A 26,906-nucleotide genomic window follows, 5' to 3' on the forward strand; every position below is an offset into this window, starting at 1 on the left:
AATGTCCCTCTTAAGGGACACATCAGTATTCAGTCGTGTAACATGTCTGTCCTTACTTGTATGGATCTCAAACGTTTCCACTAAAGGTAAAAATATTTTAAGGTAGTGATGCCAAACAAGAAAATGGATTTCCTGCCTAAAAGTAAAAACACCAAATCTGTTCATTTTTTCTAGTTAAAACCACATCACCGTGCAAATGAAGTGTTTTCTGAATGTTAATGCTTTTATTGCACATACTGCAACAGCACAAGTTGTGTATGTCCGTGCGAAAACAAAATAAACAGAAGCCCCAAACCTTGGTTGCCTTACTAATATAATTTAGAAGAAGCCTACAAAAAGTAGCCGACATGCAGTCTGATACAGAGCCATCTACTGGGAGCACACAGTCCTAGGAGGCAATGAGAACTACTTTCTGGATCCCAGTGACATGAGCAGCATTTCTTTCCACAAAGAGATGTTTATTAGCAACACCGCCCAGCTTCCTGAGCTGCTAGCAACAGCCTCACTGTAAAATTGGGTATGGAAAATGTGGAGATGTACAACATCCAGATTGTTCGTGGTGCTGTCTAAAAGAAAAGGGAATTTTCAGACAGAAGCAAACATCCCAGCACATTAAAACAAGGCCACCTCCATTACCAATTAATTTTGCTCACTTTATTTGCAACTCGATTGATCCTTTACATACAGTCAGTGAATCCGATGAGAAGAAAAAGAAAAAAAGGTACCTGTCCGCAGATTTCTTCTGGCAATGCAACGTTTGTAAGCAGAACAGAAAGGTCCAGGGTGTGAACGGGAAACTTCTCCAAAGCGTGCAACACCACGGGTGCCACGTAAGAAACCTGGCCGTACCCTTCTTTTCCTACTATTAGCAGACGGGGCTGGCATGATGTTGGTTCGCAGAAAGCACTCCTAGAACAAGAGTTAAGAAAACAAGCTTATAAATGAGGTGCTGAATAGACACACAGATGTTCCAAGTAATTTTCCTATAGACTTTCTTTTCCCTCCCCAAATAATCCAAATGGCAGCGGTACATTAAATACATGTAAGATTTCCAGTTAAGTTATTCACTCATTCCAATTGTTTCATCTTCTTCCCTTGTGTTTCCTATTCTTTACTAAACCAAGACTGCAAATTAATATCCCTGCAATCTTGCTTTACTTTATTATAAATTTATTATTTATTATATATTTATTATTTACTTTATTATAAATTTATTTTTATTTAAAAATAAATTGGTGAGGAGCATTTGTTTCCCCACTACAATCAGGCTGTACCTCTGCTGGCTTAAATCAAAGATGCTAGAGACTTAGCCTTGCTCTACAGGACAGAAAATCTTCTGGACAGCACCGCAATAGAAACTGAGAAAAATAACTGATCCAGCTGTGACAACATGATCTAACTTTCCAACTGTGGGCTTGCATGACTTCCATACTAAAATATCACAAGATTAACACAACTTGGTGGCTTAACAAATAAAGACACCATTCAATTTTTTCTCAAGGTGTTTTAACAAGCCATTTCTCAGTTTTCTTTCTGCTACATAATTCACTACTGGTTTAAAAATCCTGGAAAACAGAAGGGCAAAAGGTGGCAAAACAAACCCACAAAGTTGGGGTATTTTTAGCTAAAAGGACAGACAGCACATTTATGTGGTCTTGAGTCTTTCAAAGAATGCCATGGATTAAGTCAACGTGTTCTGGTAGTCTACGGATCACTTTGGCTTACGAAGAGAAGCCTGGGCTTTTCAATTTGGTCATTCAGAGCAACTTCATTACAACTTTAGTCCCTCCACCCTTTCTTCTTGTGAATACCAAGCACCCCTTCAACACACAAACTTGATGTTGCCCCTTCGTCTACCACCCCTCGCACTTTTAACAGCTGGAACTGTTTACAAAGACTAAGCAGACCTGAGAATTTAAACATAACAGGGATCTATCTTTCTTTACCTGCTGAAACAGAGGCATTTTTTCTCTGGTCCGTTAGGCATTCCATCTTTTAATTCATCTCCAGAAACCAAGGATGCATCGTCATCACTGTCAAACATATCATCTTGTAAAATAGGATTGAAATGCTCTGAAAGGCAAAAGAGGTTTGTTAACTTTCCTGAATAGCCTTTGTCTCTTTCTCTTCCATTAATACAGCTTCTAAATCAGTGCCAAAACCCTTTCTTCATTTGAGAGCACACACTGAAAGCTATTTCCTAGAGTTCAGCCCACCACAGATCTAAGGAGATGGCACAAGGCCCTACAAAGCTGTACTAAGTCCCACTGATGTGTACGTATAAGGAACGCTACTCTTGGTGATTTTTTTCTCCCCCTTAGAATAAAGGAGATTACGAACAATTTCTGCAGTTGCTAAATAGCTAAAAAAAAAAAACAAAAAACAAACAAGACCATTTCTTTCTGGAGGAGGTTCCCACAATGAAAGCACGGGGATAAAGGATGTGATGGCCACAGAATTCCATTCATCTAGTAAGTATCAATGCTAATTGATCTCACGTGTATAGTACGATCCACAAACATTTAAATTAGGAGACTGGTTAAAAATGATGATAGCTAAAACAATATTTAGCTTAGACCAGTTATACTTGTATCCTGGTCCTGACATTCTTCAGAAAGGAATTAGAAACATTGACCTAGAAATGCTTCCCCTCCAAAGATCTGAGTTTTGATTTTTTAAAGAAAAATAGGTGCCTTATACTTCAAACCTCAAGTCAACCTCTACAAATGCTAATTATCTTAGCTGCCGTCAGAAGCAGGATGCTTCAGTAGAGAACACATCGTCCTTTACTGTGTATTGAATCATTCAGAGCTTCCATTTGGCATTTCAGTTTCGAATCCACAATAAAACCTATGTGTTGTATTCCAGACTTGCCCAAAAAAAAGACATGCACATGCAAATAATAAAATTCTACCACCATTATGTCTGAAAGGTATAAGTTGATTGCACAAACCACAAGTTTTTGCTTTAGCAGAATTATAAAGAAGTGGATGCTGTGGTTATACCTTGCTGTCGGTCCTCCTTTAGTGCAAGCTGTGCATGCGGGAAGATCTTCTACACAACTTGTAAAATATTCTCTACTGATCTTTGAAAAAGTGGCTTGAAAATGAGTGATAGTGCTTGTACGGGTGAAGCCTTGATCCGGTTTGAAGCTGGAACAACCTTCTTCATAGCCATGAAAAAGTCCTTTGCTTTTATTTTAATAGAATTAACGTCTAGTAGCAACTTCTCCCTACTTGCATAAATCTGAGGATAGCATCGGCGTAGAGAGCACAGCGCAGCTTCAGTACAGAGGGGTTTGATATCTGCACCACAGTCTCCTAACAAACAAAAATCAAACGTTACATCGGTCAAGGCCCAGGTTTACAACATGCAACATTTAAAGAATTTGTAATGCCAAAACCAAACAGCTTAACAGGGAATTCAAAGTGCTACCGCTCTGCAAGGATGTTTCATGTTGCTCACTGCCTAATATCCTGCACTTACGCAGCTGAAGCAGACTCCTCATCAAAAACTATACTCTTGAGGAAGATGCCCCAGAACCATTTAATGTTCTCAGACAACAAGAGGAACGACAACAAAGAGTAAATAGATGAAAGGATCTCACACAGATTGCTATGAAGGCGTGCCAGCTGCCTCGTTGACTAGTTGTGCAACAAGGCACAAGAGCATGGGTACTGCCTGGTACAAGCTAAGGTTCTTTACAACTTGGTCACAAGCAAGAATCCGTTTCTGTTTCAGTCTTACCAATGCATTTCTCAGCTAGTTCATCAAGCAACATGTCCGGTGGCTGAGGGGTCCAGTCACGAGTATGAATCTTGACAATTTCTTTTCTAGCCTGGAAGCAAAATCATTGCATTTTAGCTTGTCCCAAGTTTTCCTTAAAAATACCAACAAGAAACAAACAAACCAAAAGGCAAACAAACAAACAACAAAAAACAAAACAGTCCTCCCTCAAAACCCCTCATCTACTAATACACTTTTCTTACTTGCTCAACTTTCAAGTATTTTACAGTTATTTAATATACACTCTGCATTGTCAACCAGGAAATTGAATATTTCTTAGTTGTTATACTGAACTTTTTCTAGGAACCTACAGTAAAAGAAAAGGCATTTATAGCTTCAATAACAAGTTTCCAAACTATGAGACCTAAGGACCCAGAGGAAAATACTGTAATGAAAAATTTATCCAGAAACATTTCTTTGCTGTCCAAAAAACTTCTCTAAAACTTAGCAAGCTTTCATTGGGACAGTCTCATTACTTCATCACATTTGCTTTCCAGTCAGTAAATTCACAGAAAGCACTTCTGGCACAATGCTTCCAATTGCTACAATTACTATAAAGAAGAAAAGAATTATGACTCAAACTACTACCACCGAGCAGGGGCACAATCAAATGCAAACACGTCCCCTATTCATTCATAAGTGAAGGACTGAGACCAAAAACACAACTTCATGATGAAAACACCCAAGTGGACTAAATAATTAAGCAAACAGGTACAACTTTGGGAATGAAAGGTTTGATTATAGAACTAACTACTTGGTGGTATCATCCTGACCATATATATCCAGTACCAGATTTGCCCTCCATGGAACAACGCAGTGTCTCCACGTATCACTCTTTTGTTCAAGTTGTCAATTTTTTTTTTTCCTATAAAGTTGGACTTTGCCATGGTAGGACTAACGTTGAATTTAAGTTCTCACCTCTTTATCTGGCAAGTTGAAGAGGAAGTGTCTGCCAAAGCGTCCTGGTCTTCGTAAAGCAGGATCTATAGAATCCAGTCTGTTAGTAGCTCCGATTACCACGATCTCCCCTCTGTTATCTATGCCGTCCAGAAGGGTCAGAAGAGTTGAAACAATGGAACAAATAGAAAAATATAAGTTTTACTTACTGGTTCAGTAAATTTTGTTACATTCCACATGACTTTCTTGATGCCGGAATAACCTTCTTCCTAGTGGTCATTCAAAACTGGGAAAAAAATAGTCTACCAAGTCGGGGTTTTTTTGATTTGATAATAAATCTGCAGACTGTTAAGTCATCAAGCACTTCAAGACTGTTTGAAATAATCTCTACGTTAATATAAAAGGAGTACCGCACACTTCTGCTCAGGAAGAAAATCACGGAAAATGTCAACTTTGATTTTAGATGTTGAATTTGTTGCAGTGAGATCTTCCTCATCGCATGATTCTATTTGGATTTAAACCATATTATCTATGGAGTGACCAAGATTAGGACAAGAACAGCACAGAGTTCAGCATGAAGCCAATCAGGAGCTCAAGTTTGTATTCTTTGTATTCCACTTTATCCTTCTCTTGCTGGAAGGACCTGCTTGTTGACTCTCCTTCTCTTCACTAGGAGCATGTTCCCTCTTGCTTTGGTAATGCTCTTTCTCAGTGGTTTTAGTCTTGTCCTTTGTATCTTGGCATCTCTCTGTAAGAGCTGAGGAGGAAAGGTTTTTAGAGCTATATTCAGTGTCAGACTCGAGAGAGGAAGTATGCCGCAATTTCTCACCAGGCTCACAAGACTCTTTGCCGGACAAAACGGTTTCTTTTGAAATGAGGTCATGTTCTTTTGATCTTCTTGGTTTCTCCTTGTCTCCACCGTCATCACATTGGTACTATGCAAGGTATTCATCGTTCCCAGGAGATTTCGGAGGGTCCACGACACTGCACAAAATAAAATCACATTTCTCACTTCTGCTGAAGGACGTGAATATTAAGAGTAAAACCTTCCAACATCAAACAAACAAACAAAAACCTCCGGACTACAGGAACCCTCGCAAAGATATGCCATTTAGAAACCTCTCCTGTGATTAGGACACCTTCTTCAGCTCCCAGAGAAAGTGCTTTTTCCCCTCTTGCTTCTGAAGCCATTGCACTAAAAAAGCAAACGCATCTGTCTCCCTCCACATGCTGCTCTGATTAAGAGCCAGAATATTCAAAGCCACTCTATTTGTTCTCCCCACATAGCCGAAAAAACACCAGTTGAAAGAGTTTTCTACCTCTCTCCACGAATTTACATCCACATATCCTATGACTGCAAAAATAGAAGGCGGGGCTCAGGAGAAACAGCCAGTGCTGGAAATGAAAAAAAGCAGCTTGTTTCTTCAGAGTCTTAAGCCTATGCTACTAGGAACAAAACAAAACAAAACAAAACAAGAGGAGAGGAGAACAACAGCGGGAAATTTACCTATTCTCCAGGTGTTCAATTGCAAAGCCTCCTCTGGAGGATCAACAGTTGTGAATTCAGTGTGCTTAGGAGAAATCAGATCTACATCTGAACCACAACTATTTCAGTAGTATCACGAACTTCTGTTACTCTGAAGAAGCAGTCAGCACCGTTTCTATGTTAGGAAAGAGCTGAACAGAGTCTGTTATTCACATCAAGTAGTCAGGCAGGTTTCTTTAGGAAGGCTGGGTTTCACTAGAACATTACTAGCCTGTAAGCCTCATGGCATCACCTTCCATCTTGACTGCTGAACCTCCTTGCTCCCTACTATCTTCTTTGCCAAGATACAGCTGTCCACATTTACTTTTCCTACTTGGCTGGACTGAATTTAAGAAGATCTTGCATCTAAGAAAGGGAACAAAAGCTGCTGCCCAGCAGCGTCTGGCTCAGGGAGGAGTGAGAAAGCTCTGTGCAGCCCCCAAGGTCCGTGCAGCAGGAGGCAGGAGGTGCTCCAGGCTCACAGCAGCAGTTCCCCTGCGGCCTGTGCAGGGAGAGGCCCCTGGTGGAGCAGGCTGTCCCCCTGCAGCCCATGGGTCCCCCGTGGAGCAGATCTCCACGCTGCAGCCCCCCTGCGGGTGGAGGAGCCCCCGGTGGAGCAGGTGGCTGTGGCCTGGAGGAGGCCGCGGCCTGTGGAGAGCCCCCGCAGGAGCAGGCCCCGGGCTGGACTGGAACAGGCTGTGCTGAGCCTGCTTTGCCCGTGACGCTCCTTGTGGAGTGATCTCCCTGTCCTTCTGGCAGCCCTTGAGCCCTTGCCAGCCTCTTTTCTCCCCTTGGTGTTGGAGGAGGGGCAGGGAGAGAGCGCTTGTGCTGGAGCTCAGCTGCCCAGCTGAGGAAAACCACCACGGCTCTGTCTTGCCGCTGCTGCAGCACGCTGGTAGCAGCCAGCACCGTCTGTTCTTCGAGCCTCAGCAAGCCCACAGCATCTTCCCAGAAGGGATCCCTTTCCTTCACGCCTGACAGGCGCCGCCTCCAGAGGCTGAGGGCTTGTGCCCTGTTTGCAAGCTCTTTCTCAGTGCCCCCTTCCCCAGAGAAGGATCCCAGCTGCTTGGCTTCCCTGCCCTCTGCTGCCAGGCTCCCGCAGCTGCTATCCCAGCAGCGCAGCAGCCAGCTGACAATGTGCTCGCCTGGAGGACAGCTGCAATCTTGTCCCATGGCTCGCAGCTCACCCAGGGATGGGGATCACCTGCTTCCTGCTGCTTTTCTATCTAATCTCCTTTCCAACAGCCTCCTGTGCCCTGGGATGGCCCTACCTTGGGGTAGGCTGCCTCGCTTTCCTCTTGCTCCTTCCTCTTCTTGGGCGGACTTTCTGCCCTTCCGAAACGAGATGACTTCTGCATGCATTCCTTCCCCTTGTGTGTATTGGTGCCTGAGACAGCAACGGGGTCGTCCCCGGAGCCAGCTGTAGGGCCTGTGCCAGGCTTGGAGGGGCTGCAGGAAACATGCCAGGGGCTGGAGGGGCTGCAGGGACCATGCCAGGGGCTCGAGGGGCTGCAGGGTGTGTGACAAGGCTTTGAGGGGCCTCAGGTCCTGCCGCAGTGGTTGAAGTCGATGCAGGGAACATCAGAGTTGTTGGAGGGGCTGCAGGTAAAATGCCAGGGCTTGCAGCAGCTGCAGGCTGCGTCACAGCTTTGCATCAGGTCAAGACGCATTTTCCTAGAACCATACATTTCCTCCTGAAGGGGCTGAAGAGCATGGAATGGTCTTCAAAATGCACAGAGCAGACCCCAACAAATGTAGAGCTGCTGCTAGCAAGTAGGTAACTTTATTGTTCCTGTTGTTAATTTTGTTTCACAACAACAGATGCAAATATGTATCTTGAATGAGGGCAAAGGTGACCTTGGATCTGAAGCACACAGGCATTCGCTAGTGTCCCCCCATCCGGAGTGAATCCAGAATGACTCGGAAGGAAAAATAAAGTCCAAACCAGTGCGTTGTGATAAAGAGAGTTTAATAGGGTAGAAAAGGAATAAAAACCAACAAAATAATAAATAATGATACTTATAGTTTATAAGATATTAATATATAAAAATATTTAATACTATTAAATACTTATAATTTTATAATAATAAAACAATGCCATACTGTACAACACAGTCAATAAAGTGGATTTAATTAAATAAATAAGAAAACCAATAAATTAAATGAAAATTAAAAAATTTAAATTTAATACAAATAAAACCCATTTTTCCCATTCCAATGAATTGCTATCCCCATCATCACTTCCCATCCCACTGATCATTTGCTATCCCAAAGACCTCCCAGTTCTTATCCCCTTGGCATGCCAGTGCAAGAAGAGCTGCAGGCAGAGGCCTTGCTGAGTGACCACCTAAGGAGAGGAATTTGATCCAGAAGGCAGGAAAGAAGAGCAATGCCCCGAAAGAAGAAGCAAGTCTTGTCTCTCAGCCCTTTGGTGTCCCAAGCAGCAGTTGCCATGGCCAAGCTTTCCCAGCCCAGCTGCTGCCAGCATCTCCCCAGCTTGCCATTGCCACCTTCCTGGGTGAGGCGCGCGCGCATTTGCCATTGGCGCTGTTGCCATCCCTGTGAGTGGCAAGCCCATCCCCTAGCTCCAGCACGAGAGAGGGGAGAGGGCAAGCGAGAGGGGCAAGGGCTGAGGAGCGTGGCTGAAGCTGGAGCAGGTGCCTGCAGAGGTCTCTGTGCCTGCCTGGGTGCTGCGGGGGCCGTCGAGGAGAAGCCCGAGGTCGGTCACGGGTAGCCGTAATAGTAGGCTATGGCGTGGTCCTTCTGCCGCTGCACGAAGAATTGCACGGGGCTGATCTTGGTCTGGTGGGCCGCCCGCTGCCGCTCCTCCTGGGCCAGCTTCTTCAGGCGCTCCCGCTCGGGACGCTGCTGCGGTGTGATGGGCACCGACTCCTCCTGCTCCTCCAGCGGCGTGGGCGCTGCATCGCGGCCCGCCCAGGGCCCCACGCAGGGCACGTAGTCCACGCGGGGCTGCGCCGGACGCTGCAGCATGCGCGGCTGCGTGGGCAGAGCCGGACGCTGCGCTTGGCCCCCCGCGACAAGCAGGCCCAGCGCTCTGGGCGCCGGCTCTATGGCAGCGTCCCCTGTTCATGCTGTGCTGCCTGGTGGTGCTGGCACCTCCTTTTCCTTGCCGCCAGCTGGGGGCAGGGGGGCAGCGGGCACAGCGCTGGAGCCTGGCACTGTCGGCGGGGCGCTGGGCATGCTGCTGGGGCTGCTGGAGGTGGGCTGCGGCTGCACACAGGCCAGCTGGCACGCTGGCCCCAGCGCCTTGGCCCTGGCCCCCAGCGGCTGCAAAGTCTCGCTGGGGGTCTTTGTCCCCGGCTGCTGGCGCTGCAGCGTCCTGGCCCCGCTGGCCTGGGGACAGAGCCTGTCCTGGGGCCGCACGGCACGGGGCTCCCCACTCGGAGTCTCCGGCAGCAGCCGCGCTCTGCGGGGAGGTGGCGCCGCTGCTCCTTGCCCCCCTGCAGCCCCCGGGCTTCGCGCTCTCTTGCTGGGTGCCGTGGTGCTGTTGATCGCCAGCTGCTGCCCGCTGCTGCCTGCTTCCCTGCTGCTGCCAGCCACCGTGCTGCTGCCAGCCGTCTTCCCCTGGCACGGTCTCTTGCGGCCTTGGCCAGCCTGGCCCAGCAGCGTCTTCCTCTCCTTGCCGGGGGGGTTCTCTGTCGTCGGCCTCCTGTGCTGGCAGCTCTGCGCTGTCCCGGGGGTGCTGCTGGGCGCAGGGCGCTTGGCCCCCCGCTTGGTGCCGGTGGACGCAGGGGCAGGCGGGGGGCTCTTGAGGGGACCCAGGGGGCGTTTGGGCAGGGGTCTCCTATGGTCACTGCGGCCCTTGGGGTTGGGGCGTTTCTTGGGGGAACTCGGGGGGGATTTGGGCTGGGGTCTACTAAGGGCACTGCGGCCCTTGGGGTTGGGGCGGGTCTTGAGGGAACGCTGGGGGGGTTGGGGCAGGGGTCTACTAAGGGCACTGCGGCCCTTGGGGTTGGGGCGTTTCTTGGGGGAACTCGGGGGGGATTTGGGCTGGGGTCTACTAAGGGCACTGGGGACCTTGGGGTTGGGGCGTTTCTTGGGAGAACTCGGGGGGGATTTGGGCTGGGGTCTACTAAGGGCACTGGGGACCTTGGGGTTGGGGCGGGTCTTGAGGGAACGTTGGCGGGGTTGGGGCAGGGGTCTACTAAGGGCACTGAGGAGCTGGGTGTCAGGGAGGCTCCTGGGGGGACTCAGGGGTGGACTGGGTAGGGGGCTCCTAAGCGCACTGGGCAGGGGACTGGCTGCAGGGCTGAGCGGGGCGCTCACTGCTGGCACGACGGGGGACTGCAGCGACAGCCCACCCTCAAGCTTCTCGGGGCACAGCCCAGGGGTTGAGGGGACCTCACCGAGGGCTCCTGTGGCTTCCAGTCCCTGCGTGCTCGGCTCCTCGATGTCCTCGCAGAGGTCGGGCAGCTGCGAAAGGAAGCGGCTGAGGGCAGGACTGCTGGGCAAATCGGGGAAGGCGTCCTGGGGCTCCACGGCATCGAGCCAGCTGAGCAGCTCCTCCATGCCGGGGATGGGGATGTCCAGGTCGGCCAGGAGCTCGTCCTGCATGTGCTGCAGCTGCTGGCTGTCCCCTGCCAGCTCTGGAAAGGCCTCGGCAAAGGCATCAGGGCCCAGCTCGGGCAGCTGCGGGGGCTCCTCAGGCACCTGCGGGGCTGTCGCCGCTGAGGACAAAGCAAGAAAATCCCCCAAGACGGGCGATGTCAGCTTTCCCATGGCCCCTGGGTGTGGGGTGCCCAGCGGCCAGCTGTGCCAGCCCCAAACTCACCGTCAGGCGTCGCCGTCTGGGTGCTGGCGGTCCTTGGAGCCTGGCCAGGCTTGGGGGCAGTGGGGCCGGGCAGCGGGGGCCCCTGGTCCTCGCTGAGCCCCACGGCGTGCAAGCAGGGCTCCGGCAGCTGCCCCCGGCTGCTGCTCAGGGTGCGGGGCGTGGGGAGTGCCTGCCCCCGCAGCGGAGGCCCCGGGACGAGGGGTGGCGGGGGGTTGTGCTGGGCGGGGGCCTGCAACAGGCAGGTGCCTGCGGGGTGCAGGAGCTCCCCATGGAGCACGGCCCTGGGCCCTAGCCCCAGCGCATGGTGGGGTACCAGTGTCCCCGTCACCATGGGCTGTCCCCACTGATGGACGGGGGCACAGGGAGGAGCGGTGTGGGGGAGCTGCCCCCCGGCGGGGAGCTGCACCAGCTGCAGCTGGTGCCCCATGGTTGGGAGCTGCACCAGCTGCAGGTTTTGCTCCACAGCGGGGAGCTGCACCAGCTGCAGGTTTTGCCCCACAGCGGGGAGCTGCACCAGCTGCAGCTGGTGCCCCACGGCGGGGAGCTGCCCCACAGCAGGGAGCTGCCCCCCAGCGGGGAGCTGCCCAAGCTGCAGGTGGTGCCCCTGGGCTGGGAGGTGCCCCCCAGGTGGCAGCTGCACCCCGGCAGGGAGCTGCAGCACCTGCCCCTGGACCCCCGGCACCACGTGCCAGACGGTGGCCTGGGGCAGCGCGGAGGGGAGGGTGGGTACCTGCGGGGGCTGCAAGGGCAGCGCCGTCGCTCCGGGGAGGGAGGGCAGCAGCCAGGCAGCCACCGTTGGCGGCACGGCTGGGACGACGAAGGGGGAGTTTTGCGTCTGCGCAAGCCGCGGAAGCCGTCTGGGGAAACCCTCTGTGGGAAAAAGGGCGCTGGGCTGAGCTCTGGGGCGCTGGGCTCGCCAGCAGGGCCGCAGCCCCGGGAGGAGCGGGAGCCGGCTGCTGGGCCTGCCATGGTGGCTGGAGAGTGGGGCGGTTGCTTGGGGAACCCGGGCAACGGGGGTTCCGTCCCAACGGCTCACCAGCCCCTCGCCGACATCTTGGGGAGGACTGCAGGCTTTGGACCCAAGCAGGCTGCCCAGCGCAAGACTTGGCCATGTTCATTAGAACATTACTAGCCTCTAAGCCTCATGGCATCACCTTCCATCTTGACTGCTAAACCTCCTTGCTCCCTACTATCTTCTTTGCCAAGATACAGCTGTCCACATTTACTTTTCCTACTTGGCTGGACTGAATTTAAGAAGGGAGCTTGCAACTCTTCCTCTTGTTTGCCACTTCATCATCAAACCAAATGAAAACCATTTGCCTTTAACCTCTTTATTTCAGGCCTTCTTTCCTAGTGGCCATTCAAAACTGGGAAAAAAATAGTCTACCAAGTGGGGTTTTTTTTTGATTTGATAATAAATCTGCAGACTGTTAAGTCATCAAGCACTTCAAGACTGTTTGAAATAATCTCGAGATTAATATAAAAGGAATTCCTCACACACGCTGCGGCCGCTTACCTTTAGTATAGTCGTTGGATGCGATGGAGCAGTATTTCTTGCTTTCGCCTGCACTGGAAGTCTTCCCTTCCTTGTAAGGTTGTTTACTGCTCTCACTTCTGCATTACTGACATGAAGAGCCATCTGGAGGATGGGATTCTTCCTTCTTCTCCCGCGTTATCTTCTGGAAACGAGGATCTAAGTGTTCCAAGGAGCCTTTTGCTTTCCTGGTGTTTCTCCTTTTTCTTCTTTTTCTTCTCCTTTTTCTTCTTTTTCTTACGCTTGCGATTGGCATTGTCAAAGCGGAGCACACAGAAACACAAATCATGAAGTCTGAAAGAAACATGCAAGTTAAAAAGGGAAAAAAAGATGTGGCACTTGTTGCCTATATGAAACTTGATTTATTTTACCACAGGTGATGATTTGCAGCATGTCAGCTATTTTGTGGTGCTTTGTGCACACGCAACTTACTTTAGATGCAGCAAACTTAAGCCGTCAGATTGAAGGACCATAGGTCCTGGTTTGTACACAGATCATTAACAACGGCTAGCTCTGGAATATGTGCAAGCAGAAAAAATCTTTTAACCTAATCTGGAATGGCGTACGGATGTGATTCGAACTATGTGGTCCAAAGCTAGTGCTCTGACACAATTCAGCAAGAGCTTTCCTGTCTTCACTGATCAACCTAACAACATGATCCCCAGCCAGCTGGTGCTATCTAAAGAACTTAGAAACTACCAGAAAAAAAAAAAAAAAAAAAAAAAAAAAAAAAAAAGGAAGACATGAGAAGCACCCAGAAAAGAATTAGGATAAAAAATGAGGAGTATGCTGGAATCCTTGCTTACTTGGAATCCTTCTCTCCATCTTTATCCTTAGACTTCTGTTTCTTCCAGAACTTGTGATATTTTTGCATTTTTTTCACCACCTACAAGCTCCTTTTCTATCTTTCTGTCTTTCCTTTCTATTTCACTTTCACTACCTTCTGCACGGGTATATTTTCTTTTTCTGTTTCCTTCTGTTTCATTTTTCTGGCGACAGTTCTCCAAATGAGCTGACACAGGTGGAAGCGCATGTCTTTCACGAGAATGTCTTCCGGAATGTTGCTGAGGTACCGAGCAACGATGCAAGTCTGCTCGGGGTGTGCTAAAGCGACGTACATCTTCCTCTCTCAAGAGGGAACCGTGAGGCCATCTGCTTTTGTAATGATAATGCTTATGTGACCTGCTGTAGTAAGTTGCAGTCGATCTGTCAAAGGCTGAATCGCCGTGAGAGAACTTTCTCTCTCTACTGTCTCCTGTCGCATGAGGTGAATAGTAATCCTTGTAATAGCCACATCTTTCCCATCTCCGTGCTTCGTCTCGATAGTATCTTTCTCTGCTCCAACTTCTTTCCCCTTTGGATCGGTAGTACCTATTGCTACCTTGTTCTGATCTTCCTCCGCTGCCAGATCTGTACTTTGAATATTTGACTGCTCTTCTGCCATTCTCAGGGCTGTTTCTTTCACGAGGGAAAGATCTGTACCTGCTTCCCTCCCAGTACTCCTGCTTGTGACTCTTTTGCTCAACAAATTCCACGCTCTGAGAACACCTCCTCTTGCTGGAAGGACCTGCTTTTTGACTCTCCTTCTCTTCACTAGGAGCATGTTCCCTCTTGCTTCGGTAATGCTCTTTCTCAGTGGTTTTAGTCTTGTCCTTTGTATCTTGGCGTCTATCTGCAATAGCTAAGGAAGAAAGATTGTTAGAGCTACATTCAGTGTCAGACTTGAGAGAGGAAGTTTGCCGCAATTTCTCACCAGGCTCAGAAGATTCTTTGCCGGACAAAACATTTTCTTTTGAAATGAGGTCACGTTCTTTTGATCTTCTTGGTTTCTCCTTGTCTCCACGGTCATCACATTGGTACTGGGCGAGGTATTCATCATTCCCAGGAGATTTCGGAGGTTCCGCAACACTGCATAAAATAAAAACCCATTTCTCACTTCTGCTGAAGGACGTGATTATTAAGAGTAAAACCTTCCAAAGGCAAACAAACAAACAAAAACCTCCGGACTACAGGAATGCTCGCAAAGATATGCCATTTAGAAACCTCTCCTGTGATTAGGACACCTTCTTCAGCTCCCAGAGAAAGTGCTTTTTCCCCTCTTGCTTCTGAAGCCATTGCACTAAAAAAGCAAACGCATCTGTCTCCTTCCACCTGCTGCTCTGAGAAAAAAGGCATAGGGGCGAGCGGGGAACAGCCAGTGTTTCTCCAGACAGTGGAGAAAAATGGAAAAACATTCTATAAAGGAACACAAGTTCTCCTTGAGGCACCAACCTGCATCAGAGTGATATGCTCAGTGCTGATCATTAGTTCTGTTCGTGACACTGGACACACAGTATGGAATTGTACTAATTTAAATCCTTCCATTAAATACTATTAGTAGACAGATAAAACTGTAACGAACTTCCATAAAGTCTTGTCTTAATCAGACTGTGCTCATTTTACCTCATTTCCTCTGACAAGCTGTTCAGCTGGCTGGCTGTGAAGGACTCCGTGATGACTTCTCGATTGACTGAAGGCATAGCTCCAGGCATCTGCAATTAAAACGCACAAGTCAGCAGACAAAAAAATACTATTTGTAGTAGTACTGAGGACTAGTCTTGTCAGAATGTCTCCATTAAATGGTAAGCAAGACCGCTGTGAGTTGTATGCATTATCTACACTTCAAAGATAACCCCAACTCACCCCCCAAAATCTACTTTATGAAACTTAGGAATTTTTATCTCAGCTGAGCTTAAGTTGACAAGTTCTAATGTAAGCTCAGGTCTGCAAATTCTAAGGGGATAATACCACAAAGTCTTACGATCACATGTGTGCTGTGTTTTCTCAGTATTTCACCTGAATTAGGAACACAATAAACACTCCCGAATACATCGTAGGTGAGAAATTCTCGATGGAGCAAATCTATGTTTCAAGCGATCCATTTGTTTTAGAAAAGAACATCTCAGAAGGTTTAACAGGTTCAACTCGGCAAGTGGAATCATCAAGTTTCAGTCCGTTTTCTTTAGATTCATTAACTAACCTAATAGCACCATTTAGTGAATCTGTTTTTGGCAGCTCATGCTGGGATCTTCCTTTGTCAGCATTCTGACAGGAAGAATTGGAATGCTGCAATGTACGGACTACCTTTCCAACCAAAATTCCATTAGAGGACATTGCATTGCATTTCAAATTCCTTTGAAATAAGCCCTTTGACTCCTCCTCAGATTTTCCTGAAGATTCTGCACCATAAGGGACTGTGTTATCAGAGCTGAGTTTAGGATTTTCATTCACTGTTGGCTCCACAAAAATTTCATCAGAAACTTTTTTGTTTGTTTGCATTTGCTTCATTTGCATTACCAAATTTGTAATTGTGGATGAAGGAACAGCCTGGTAGAGATCTTCATCCTCCACAGCACTGCTAAGACAGTCAGGCTGTGACACAGTCTGACGAGCAGGCAATTTATTGTGAATACTGATGGTGATCTTCTGTTTTCTTGACGTATCAGTCATTGAAGGCCTGGTAATTGCCTGGTTTTGAACACAGGCCATTGGTGGTGCTGAAGATGGCCTTTTTAGGGTGACACCAGTGGTCTTTGCGTCCTCTTTTATGGATCCATTTCCATTTAAACGGCTTGAATTCTGTATTTAAAAAGAAGAAATTGCAAGATGGATTAACGCAAACACTGCATGTAACATTTTGAAACACAAAACTCTCCTACTGAGTGTTTCTACAAATGGTCTTAACACCTAAAAAGAAAAACACACTGCCCTTTAAGGATAAATGCAAGTCCAATAAGCGTATTCAATTCCTGCTTTTGGTTTACTGCAGATTGGTATCAAATTAACATCATCTTTGAAAACCAGCCAAGCAACTTAACATTACCTGCTGCTATTCCCAAATATATTTATTTTCCCCTTTAAACATACCCTGAAAAGCCTGAAGTAATCGTTCTGGTGCTCAGGAATAAGACATTTAGTTTTCCCTGTCTTAGCTAAAGTGACGAGGATAGGAAAAACAAGTCCTCTTTTAAATGATTTGAGGATTAGTACACTCTGCTTAAATAGTCAAAGAGCGTAGCTCTCTGTGCTTTAGAAAGCTGTCTTGGAGGTATAAAGTAATGGAGTCGCATGGCTGCACAATTTAGCAGTAACCACTGTTTGAATGACTCTGGCTGTAGCATGAGGGCTGTGAAGAAAGCTGCAGCGTGGGAAGGAAAACAAAACTAAGATGCCGAAAACCAAACAAAAAACCCCACACCAAACCCCAAACCCACTAGCAGTTTGGTGCCGTTATCTGCCCTCCCGCTTCCCTGAATTACCTTAATCATATGAGGAAGAAGTCGTGGTCCCAGAAATCCAGCCTGCTTACTATTAGCCCCCTGCTGACCAGGAGGGAATGAACAGGGATAAGATGGTGCTGGCAAGTAAAACGCACGTTCTCCAAGTGTCAAATCATAGCGCCTTCAGAAAAGAGCAGTGATCGTAGTTTAGTTTTTCTTTCAGCCTACTCTTGGATTAAATCCCATCCTATCATTTTAGAGGAACAGCTCATACGATATGGAAGCCTTCTCTACAGAAGGCTTCGCCAAGACTACAGACTGAAAAGTAGAGAACAGTCTTCCTACTAAGACTATCACCTGCACAGCAATAATTCATTCTTACACCACAGATGACCTTCATTTCTCTCCTTCTCTAAAGTAGCCAGCTACAGATAACACATAGATAGCAATTTACACAAGTGCTGCAGTTTAAGGCCAAGCAACAAAAGATAATAAACGACACAGAGAATTTCAGGTTAGACAGAACTGAATTAGACAAATAATAATCTTCTCCTGGGATAGCAAGAAAAACACTTGCAAAACAGAAAAATATCAATAACAGGAAAGTAAATCTCTTCTGAACACATTTTAAGATTTGTTATTACCTGATATAAAAAAGTATGTAAGCTTGCTGACCAAGAACTCTTTTAATGTCAGTACGCACTACTTTAGCATCATTCATCTGATACCAAAGTCCATTACCAGCCTGCAAATAAAGACAACGATTTCTTTAGGTGAATTGCACGTTTTCCAATTGAAATCACGGATAGGAACAAAATACACACATGTCAAATAAAAATATAATGAAATCTTTTTCCCTAGAAACAGTAGCTGCTAGTCATGCTTTAATTGGTTTGCCAGCACAACCTTTACCCTGTTAGAAATGCTGTTGACTTCTACCTTTACATAGCATATATAGTGTCCTGAGTGACAGCTGACACCGTGATGTACCAGCACCGCGTATAAGGCATAGAGCAGTGGTTCTCCCATTGACTGCGACATGTAGGCTCTCAGGTCCAAATACTCCGGATATTTCACCTCCTAAAGAGACACCAAGAAGATAGAAAAATTATCCCAGAGTACTTCGTGGACTAGCCAGAGAAAAACACTTCCAAAAAACACAGACTAGAATTTATATTTCTCGAATATATTTCTTGATTCACTACAAATAAGTCTTCCCATAAACAACGTTTAAGACTAGAAGTTGCAGAGAACTGTTTCCTGATGAATCAGCCTTCTCAGAGGAAAGCATATGCTTCTTGTCAAGCGGGAACTTTATTGATATTAAGAGAAAGAATAAGCCATAGTCGTTAGTCTACAATTATTGTTTGAAAATATTAACAACTTTCAGCTTTGGGGGATGTCCCATTACACAATGATATAGTTGCATTACAGTGGTAAATATACCTTGTTGATCTTTCCACCTGTGAAATCTGCAAATCTTTTCAGTGATATTGTGAGAACCTTGGAAGAACGGTGTATGGTAAATCTCTTGGACGCAGGAACCATCTTTTTACACCTTAAAAACAAGCAGAGAGAAGTGTTTGAAGGCATCTTTTTTTTTCGCCCCCAAAACAAACTCCTTTTAATGTCTCACGCATGCCAATGCTATTTGAATGATATTTACTTGCATAATAGGTTGGTCTTTTTTCTTTTCATAAACCCATGCACTGCGTGTCAGGTTTGTTAATACACAGAAGAAGGTAAATTTTCCCAACAACTCAGAGCATAGCGGGAACAGGAATCTCTCACAAAAGGGTATGACCAGGTTGGATGGCAAGGTACCATTTCTTGGTCTACAAAAGTGGCTATTTGAACTCCAATCCTGGATACATTCTTTCAGCTTTTAAGGGAAATACAAATACTGAAAGCGGAACGAGAGAGCCTTGGTCCCCAGGGCTAGAAATTGCAAATAATCTCCAACATAGGTCCACTATCAACATCAAAAATACAACAGAAGCACATGGTCATTCTACAGGAGGGAGACATTTAACAGTAGGAAGTCTTCATGTACTGAGCTTGTCTGGAAAGACACTGAACCCATCTGCCATCCTTTGAAACAAAATAGTTCAGTTTGACACATTGCCCGCTCCAAGGTAGGACCTACGGTGTAAGCAGTGAAAATTAGCCACTAGCCCAGAGAACAACGGAAACTGGGCAGTTTACATCAAGAAAAGTACTGTCGAGAGCTAATAAATAGAAAGAACACAAGTAGCTCTTTTTGAATTCTGATGGCAAAATACAAGCCAGAGAATTGCAAACCCATAGGGAATGCCTATGAACAAGACTTCCCCCCTCCAAAGAAACAAAAATCCAAGTCTTTTATAAACTTCCACAAAACTTGTAAGTAGATCCAAAGTTTAGAGGTAGTCCAACAGAGTCATGCAACATAGAAAACTGACATCTAGGATTAAGACCTAATTCGTCAAAATCTTACTCGCTACATTTATAGCAATTCTCTCCATCCAGCTCTTCAGGTTTCACAAAGAGTTCCAGAGCTCTGCTAACAGACGAAACCGCCTAGAGCAGCGAGAAAGAAGAGCGCAAAGTCACCGTAATTCAAAATTCCAGAGACATACTAGTAGTTTATAAGAGAATCTTACTAACATACTCAAGCGATCTACTAGGAGCACTGTGAAGAAGGAGGCAGAAAGAGCATGCTCAGCATTGACCTCACCTGGAAGGCATTTGACTTTGGAACAAATACTTTTCCAGTAGCCTAGACAGCATCTATAGTGTGCTTTGTCATCAATACTGGGGACAAATTCATCAGTCTAACAATTAGATGTATATTGAGGTAGAACAACAAAGAAGTATGACAGCATTATAATTTTTGCAGAAAGAGAATTCTTTCCCCTTAAACCCAATGCAAATGTGGAGACTATTTACATGGGTTCCACGGAAGGACAAAGTCCAATCCACTTCCTTAGCACCACCAAGCTCTTATGTTTTAACATTATATGTGGTTTCGTTTTTTAAGTTAAACAAGTTTAATTTAGAAAGTTATGCATGTACTTAAACATCATGAATTATATTTAGAAAACATCTTACCTTTATATCCAAAGTGATATCAAGAAATGCCTCATACGTATCCGAAACTGCTTTGCAATTCAAGCACTTCACTGGAAGCAAAATATAAATGCTTAACATTATGTGAAGGAGACTAACTGTCCAAATTCAAGTTGTTGATAGATACTACTTTAGACAAACTACAGACTGCTTTACTACCGACAAAAGACACAGATCAGTTCTAAGGACAGGAATATTTTTTCAAGTACCTCTTGATCTTAGAAATCCTCCAAATATTTGATGAATGATGGTGGTAGCTTGAGAAGATCTGTCCAATCTGGAAATAAATTATAATCAGACCTCAGAAGATTTAAGGCACAGAGTTAACTCTTCAAAGAGTTTGATGAAAACCAAGGATGATGTAGACTTTCGTTGCTGATAGTAAATAAGGCACTAAAAGGTGCTAGAGATCATTTATGAGAGTAAATAAAGGACTAGAAGGTGCTAGAGAATGTATGAAAGTGAACTTGTTTATGCTTACTCGGTGCTTCCGTTCAAGCACGCTTCCTGCATAGCATCAACAGTATAGCGCAAGAACTCGTATGCGTCTTCTTGACTGCCAAAATGGAAATGTTGTCCTATTCCTAAATAAGAAGATGATAGTATTGACCTCATTTAAAAATGAAATCATTCTTGTATTTCTAAAATCTCTCTTCATTGGAGTGTTAAAACCACTTAGACACATCAAATAATTATTTGAAGATTACAAGCTATCGAAAAGAAACACATCTGAAGCCACTTACGACTGAGATTACTGATAACATGCGTAGGCTCGATGGCATCAACAGTGCAACGCAGGGCCTGGTTAATGTGAGTCTCCATCGTGCACATCATGCAAAAATCTTGTTCACGACCTGAAGAGTGAAAGAACAAAGCATCCCAGTCCAGCGAAATATCCATACCTACAAACATCTAAGTACAATTTAAACTATAGATACAATATCCACTCTCCTTGCTACATTCTATTCTCCCAAGATGCCGATGTCCCAACAGTCTTGTAACATTTCATTTCACACAACTTGACAGAAGAAAAATATCCACTAAGCCTGTATTCAAATGCATTTTGTGATGAGAAATCTAAAAGACTACTGCAAAGTCGCAGTTGTAAAGGCTGACAGGAATGTGAACTCCACAGGCTGCAAAATGTATTACTCTCTAAAATTACTACTAAATGCATTACTGTCCAATGCACTTCATTATTCCCATGAAGCAATAAATGATCCTTTAATAAACAAACAAACAAACAAATAACTAAATAAATAAATAAACCATGGTGCATTAATTGCACTCCATATGCTATTCGGAGCCCACTGCTAATACAGTGCTCAAAGCCAGCTGCTACAGGTAAAATCAGGCAAATAAGCTTATCTCACAGAATCACTGCTGTTCTTTCACCTTCAGAGCTATCCAACAGATTCAAAATACTGTTAGAAAGTACTCACATGACTGGCTGTGCTCAAGAGAAAGCATGTAATTGGCAAGTGGGGGTGTGTAGGTCAAACACTGCAGAGTAGCATTAAGAAAACATGTGTTGCCAAGATTGTACAGGCCAACTCCAACACTTTGTGTTTCTCGCCAATCCATACAAATCTTCTCAGGTGGAAAAAGAATGCTCTGTGGCGGAGCAATTCCATCATTAACGACTGCAAGAAAGTTAAATTTAAAAAGAGATCTTGTTTGTTTGTTTCGAAGAAAGGTATTTAAAAAAATACTATTCTGCAGGAGCACCTAGAGGAGCTAGCTACAATCCAAACCAGAAAAACTTATTGCAGACAGCTTTAATACCACCAAATTCAAATTGGCTGGTCAACACAATGTTTTGGGGAAAAACAAAAAACAAACAACTTTAGTCAACCATTTTAATTCTTCTAAGGCAAGGCTAACTGCCATTCTGTTTGTAGCACCTAATGCCAAGTTCCTCTCCATCTATAATCTTTAACCTGATTAACTCAACTACTGTTTTTTTCCTTATTATAACTTAAACCACAAACTTAGACTTGAAATTATACGGTAAAAATGTAAAAACTAGGAACTAGGAATGACGGTACCCCTACAGATACCAGATCTTTTCCTGAGCAATGTTATCCTTCAAAAAACCTGTGAAAAATGGAAGCTGTGAATAGCAACAATCAAACACTTTTCTCTGCAAAACAGAAAAGACATGGAGGAATCTGTGCATTACAAAAAGCTCCCCATATTTCTCTGTTGACTGTAAATATATCAAAATTAATTTCTGTAACATCAGTCACTTCAGTTGCCTTAGGGGATTCGCTTTTCAAGTCTTTGTTCACAGTAGTCCCCTTCTCTTATCAGTGCAACAAGTAAGAACTGCATTTTCTACTTTTGCTTTGAAGAAAATGGAGACAGGATAAAACGCACACTTACTTAGATCTCTTGGGGCAAAAGCCTTAGATTTTTCAGATGATCTACAGTAAATAGCACCTCCACGTCCTTGGGCCACAGAGACTTGGCTTGAATCTTCTGCAGGCACTATCCGGCCCCAGTTGGCGGTGCGTGACATCAGTATTTTAGGACTTGGTTTCTTGGATTTGCCAGACCGCCTTGAAGAGGGCTTTTTAGGCTTTGAAGATTTGGGCTTCTTAGCTACGGTCATTGTTCACATCTGCAACAGAGACAGAAGTTCTGGCTGACGTAAGAATATCAAGAAGCATTCCAAGAAGAAAAGAGTAACAGAAGTCCTGTCACTTAATCTCAAAGAAACAGCCTTAAGAACTAAATCGCTGGTATGAATGATTTAAAAAGAATCCCCAAACTAAACACACAAAGTGAAAATTTCCATCTAAACTCTATCAGTATTACTTTTCGCTTCTGCAGAACTAGTGGCTGATGCCATTTCTTTCCCTTCCATAGGATTTTAATCCATTACAACTCTGGAGTCTTTTTAATATAAAAATGTAGAAGACATTCTCTGAGGGGAATCAGTTATTTATTGATTTCCGGAGTTGCGCAATTATCTGTTAATTAGTACCTATGATCTAATAGATAATTGTTGCAATTATCTATTGCTGGCATTAGTAACGGAACACTATTACTTCACTGCCTGTGTTTTTCTGTTTCGTCTGCACAAAGGTACCCAGAACTCACTGCTACTTTTCTTCTGTCTTTCCAGGGCTCGCCCTCTACCTCACTGTCTACTGCACCAGTCATGAGGGGTTTGTTGTGATTCTATAATGAGCCTAGCTTTTAAATACACCTTTCATGGGCGTCACTTGGTGACGGCAAGTTAATTTGTGAGGGCTCCTCAGTCTACATCATGCGGTCGCTTTTTCCAGGTGAAAAAGCGGAGCTGTAAGTGGCAGTACACTAAAGCCCTGGCATGCTGAGATCCAAGAGGAGAGATGTTTGGCCCTCCTTTTCACTCCTGGGAACCATATACCTCAAAACCCACAGAGGATGGGCTATATCTCAGAGAAATCTTGGGAAAGGAGAGCATGAAGAGCATGTTTGCAAATTCATTTCTCCCTGGGCTTCTTCTGCTTCTCCAAGAAAGACGAGTTTGAATATAACTTTGGCAGCAGTACTTCTGCTGTTTTACTCCTACCACATTTAAAACTCCTACAACAAACTGAAAAGTTAGACTAAAAAGCAGCTCTTTCCGTTCTACTTTGTAAAGTTGCATGCTTTCCTCATGCAAAATAACAGGGGAATGTAAGCTAGAAACGGAAATGCTGAATGTAAAACAAAACAAAACAAACCTCAGCCCTCCAGGACAAAAGCCAATAACTGCTACAAAGTCCTTTTTAAAATGCTGATTAGGTTTCAAGGTGATACCGCTTTAAATAAGCGTAGTTGTATGTCCATAGGCAGAAGCTGAATAATGACAGGATGAACTTCTATAGTTCATGTTTTGTTACTGTCTTACTGTAGCACACAGGGACTTGTTACCTTTAGGGAAACCACTAACCTCATGGAGGGTTTAAAACATAAGCTAGTTTGTTATACCAAAATGACGGAGAGAACAAAGCATAAAGTGCTTTCAGATTTCTAGCACGCCTTGATTGCTATCCATTAAACTTCAGACACGTTAAACAAAACACAGTAAATAAGAAAACTCCTAGTCCCACAGCTGGCAAATTGTGTGCAGAGGTTGTAATTAGAACTTTTTTGCCTTGACGTTTTACATTTAAAATTGATTTTAAATCCATTCTATACACACTTTCCATTCCCGAAAAAACAATACGCAAACCTGACAAATGCATTTACATGAGAAATGAAGTCGTCCTTGTCCGATTGGAAGACTAAGGTGACAGCTCCTGGGCTCAGGGATAAGCTCCGATCTTCACCAGTGACAGCTCCTTTTTTAGGATTGAAAGGGAAAATGTTTCAGCAACACTTTGGAAACATACTTAAGGGACAAGAAACAAAATCAAGACTGCAGTGAGAAGGAGAACAGAAAAACAATACTGGGGGAAATGAAAAGGGAAGGGAAGGGAAGGGAAGGGAAGGGAAGGGAAGGGAAGGGAAGGGAAGAAGAAAAAAAGAAAAAAAGAAAAAAAAGAAAAAAAGAAAAAAAGAAAAAAAGAAAAAAAGAAAAAAAGGAAAAAAGAAAAAAAGAAAAAAGAAAAAAAGAAAAAAGAAAAAAGAAAAAAAGAAAAAAGAAAAAAAGAAAAAAAAGAAAAAAAAGAAAAAAAGGGAAGGGAAGGGAAGCAAAGCGAAGCGAAGACCTTGATCTTTATACTGACCAATGAGATAAGCCTTACACATTTTTAAGTTTATTTTTGACAACTGATTGAGGTGTTACCAGGTATTAAGTACGATTCAAGAGCAAATATTAACACTAGAAAGAAGAAATCCGATCCACCACCACTGTTTCAAAATACATCCATTTCTCATTTGGAGATGACGTCTCTCTGGCAAGATAGTAGAAAAACTGTAAATACCGATAGAGCTTCCTCTCCCGATGTTCCATATACATACCGATGCTGTTCCTACACCTACGCTCTGAGCATAAATTTATGTTGACATGAGTGACAAGAGAGGGTGTTACTCCTCTCTTTGTTTGCCTTGAGAGACACACCTCTTGTCCATTGAAAAGTAAATTCAAGATTCCAGATCAGTTAAGACAGTTGCTATCCCCCCATTCAGAGTTCTGCAGCAGCACTCTTCAGATGTGTTTAGCAGTCTCTTTAGAAAATGTTATCACTTAGGACCTGCTTCTCAGTAGGTCCACGTTTGGCCTCCGCTTAGCAGAGAGTCAATCCCAGCTTAAGCTTTCGTACAAGAGCCCCTTCACGAAACGGAGTTGAACCCTGACATAACTGAGTTGAACCTTTAACCTTGAAGCTTCCTTAAAGAAGAAAGCAGCACCCAGGCCAGGAAATAGAAATTAATCGTCACTTTACCCTGAAACGCAGTGGGCTATTCTGTGCTGGCAGGATTGCTGCCGGGCTGGCCGACGAGGCGGCGGGCAGCTCCCCGGGGCCACAGGGCCTGGCACAGGGAGCCGCCGGGGGTCTCCAAGGTCCGGGAACAGCGGCAACAGCGGCAACAGCAGGGACAGAGGGGACAGCAGCGACAGCAGCAGCCACCTCAGCTGGGGCCGTCTCCACAACCGCCACAACGGCCTCGGAACGCCGCCGAACTCGGAGCTCCAGCGTGACGCCTTTTGAACCTGGCCGCGCTGCTCATGCCTAAAACCAGAGCGTTTCCTCCGGCGTGTGTTTACTGTCGGTGCCGGATCGGCCCTCACCCCGAGCTCTCCCTGCCGGGAGGGCTTTGGGGTTGGGGTTTCCCTCCCGCCGCCGCCGCGGGCAGGCCCCGCGCGCAAGGGGTCCGCGCTGGGGAGCAGCATCTCACCCACGGCGAGAGACCGAGGGCACGACATGAAAAAGCCCCGACACGAAAAAGCCACGACATGCGGCCGAGGCGGCGGGGAGACGGCTCTGAGGGAGCTGCCACTTCGCCCCGCCGTCCTCCCCTCCCGGGCCGCCCCGCCGAGCCCCGTGCGCCTCATGTGCTGCGCTGAGGGGGTGGCTGGCTACTGAGACAGCTGCCCAGGGCACTGCTCATGGCACCGAGCCTGACGGAGGTCAACAAGTGTTGAACAATGCTCTCAGACATCGGGTCTCACTTTGGGGTGGTCCTGTGTGGAGCCACGAGTTGGACTTGGTGATTATTGGGAGTCCTTTCCACCTTGGGATGTTCTCTGATTCTAGGTCAGCAATCCAGTAGCTGATGAGAAGTGTGGAGTCATTCAAAGGGAAGAGAGAGCACAACACTTCTCGTTTGCAGAAGCGGCTATTTGGTAACCAAACCGATGATTTCTTTGCTTCTAGAGCAACTAACAGCAGGGATCCGCTTTACAATAGAGGGAAAAGAGTCGTTGGCATGTCATGTGAAGTAAGCTTCAAATCCCAGAGGATGATTTTGTTGGAACTTTATTCAGCTGAAAACACAGAAGCCTTGCTTTTGCTTGTGTTAGTTACAGCTCCAGTTTACTTTGGTTGGGAGGGAAGGCATTCCAGGCTAATGTGCTGTACCTGTTCCTTCAGCTCATTGTCCATAAACGGAGGAGCAAACGAAATCAGTTTAATCTCATTAAATGCAGCAGACAAAGCGGAGTAGAGGGCGATCTAGCACTTAATTTTTCCTGTAAGCAGGAAACCCAGAACTCAACAACACTTTTCAAATCTTGTCCTGCAGTAAATGACCAGCTGAGTGAAGCTTGCATTCAGAGGATGTGCTCCTACAGTAGACGGAAATAGCTTTTCCTCTTCACAAGTGCAACTGAGTGGTGGACTGGCAGCTACGTGGTTAACTAGTTGTGCCAAAGGGGTTGTGTTGAATGCACAGAAAAATATGCAGGAATAAATAAACAGCAGAGGGTTGTCTGTAGGCATGACACTGAGTACAGATGTTGTCTGCAGGTTCGTGCAGAGTGCACCGCGCCAATAAGCACCCAGAGTCGGAATGCACACGAAGGTCTTTTAATTATATAATTACTTATAGAACTCTGCAGAGTCAGGTACTTGGCCATCTTTCGCA

The 26,906-nt window shown here is 45.5% G+C and overlaps 1 protein-coding gene across 1 annotated transcript; it reads right to left on the reverse strand.

Moving 5' to 3' along the window:
- Window positions 1-15,435: 15,435 nt before the first annotated feature.
- On the reverse strand, window positions 15,436-22,515 carry LOC309891321 (ubiquitin carboxyl-terminal hydrolase 42-like; the record flags this gene model as incomplete). Its single annotated transcript, XM_082785680.1, has 12 exons — window positions 15,436-16,152; window positions 16,833-16,974; window positions 17,438-17,538; window positions 17,733-17,873; window positions 18,240-18,351; window positions 19,270-19,352; window positions 19,884-19,954; window positions 20,111-20,178; window positions 20,383-20,485; window positions 20,645-20,755; window positions 21,344-21,544; window positions 22,287-22,515. The coding sequence occupies 12 exons, from the start codon at window positions 22,513-22,515 to the stop codon at window positions 15,436-15,438; spliced, it is 2,079 nt and encodes a 692-aa protein (XP_082641806.1).
- Between the last annotated feature and the right edge of the window lie 4,391 nt (window positions 22,516-26,906).

This window comes from Aythya marila (assembly GCF_965140915.1).
Source record: "Aythya marila genome assembly, contig: HAP1_HAP1_SCAFFOLD_416, whole genome shotgun sequence".
In the NCBI taxonomy this organism is placed as follows: Eukaryota; Metazoa; Chordata; class Aves; order Anseriformes; family Anatidae; genus Aythya; species Aythya marila.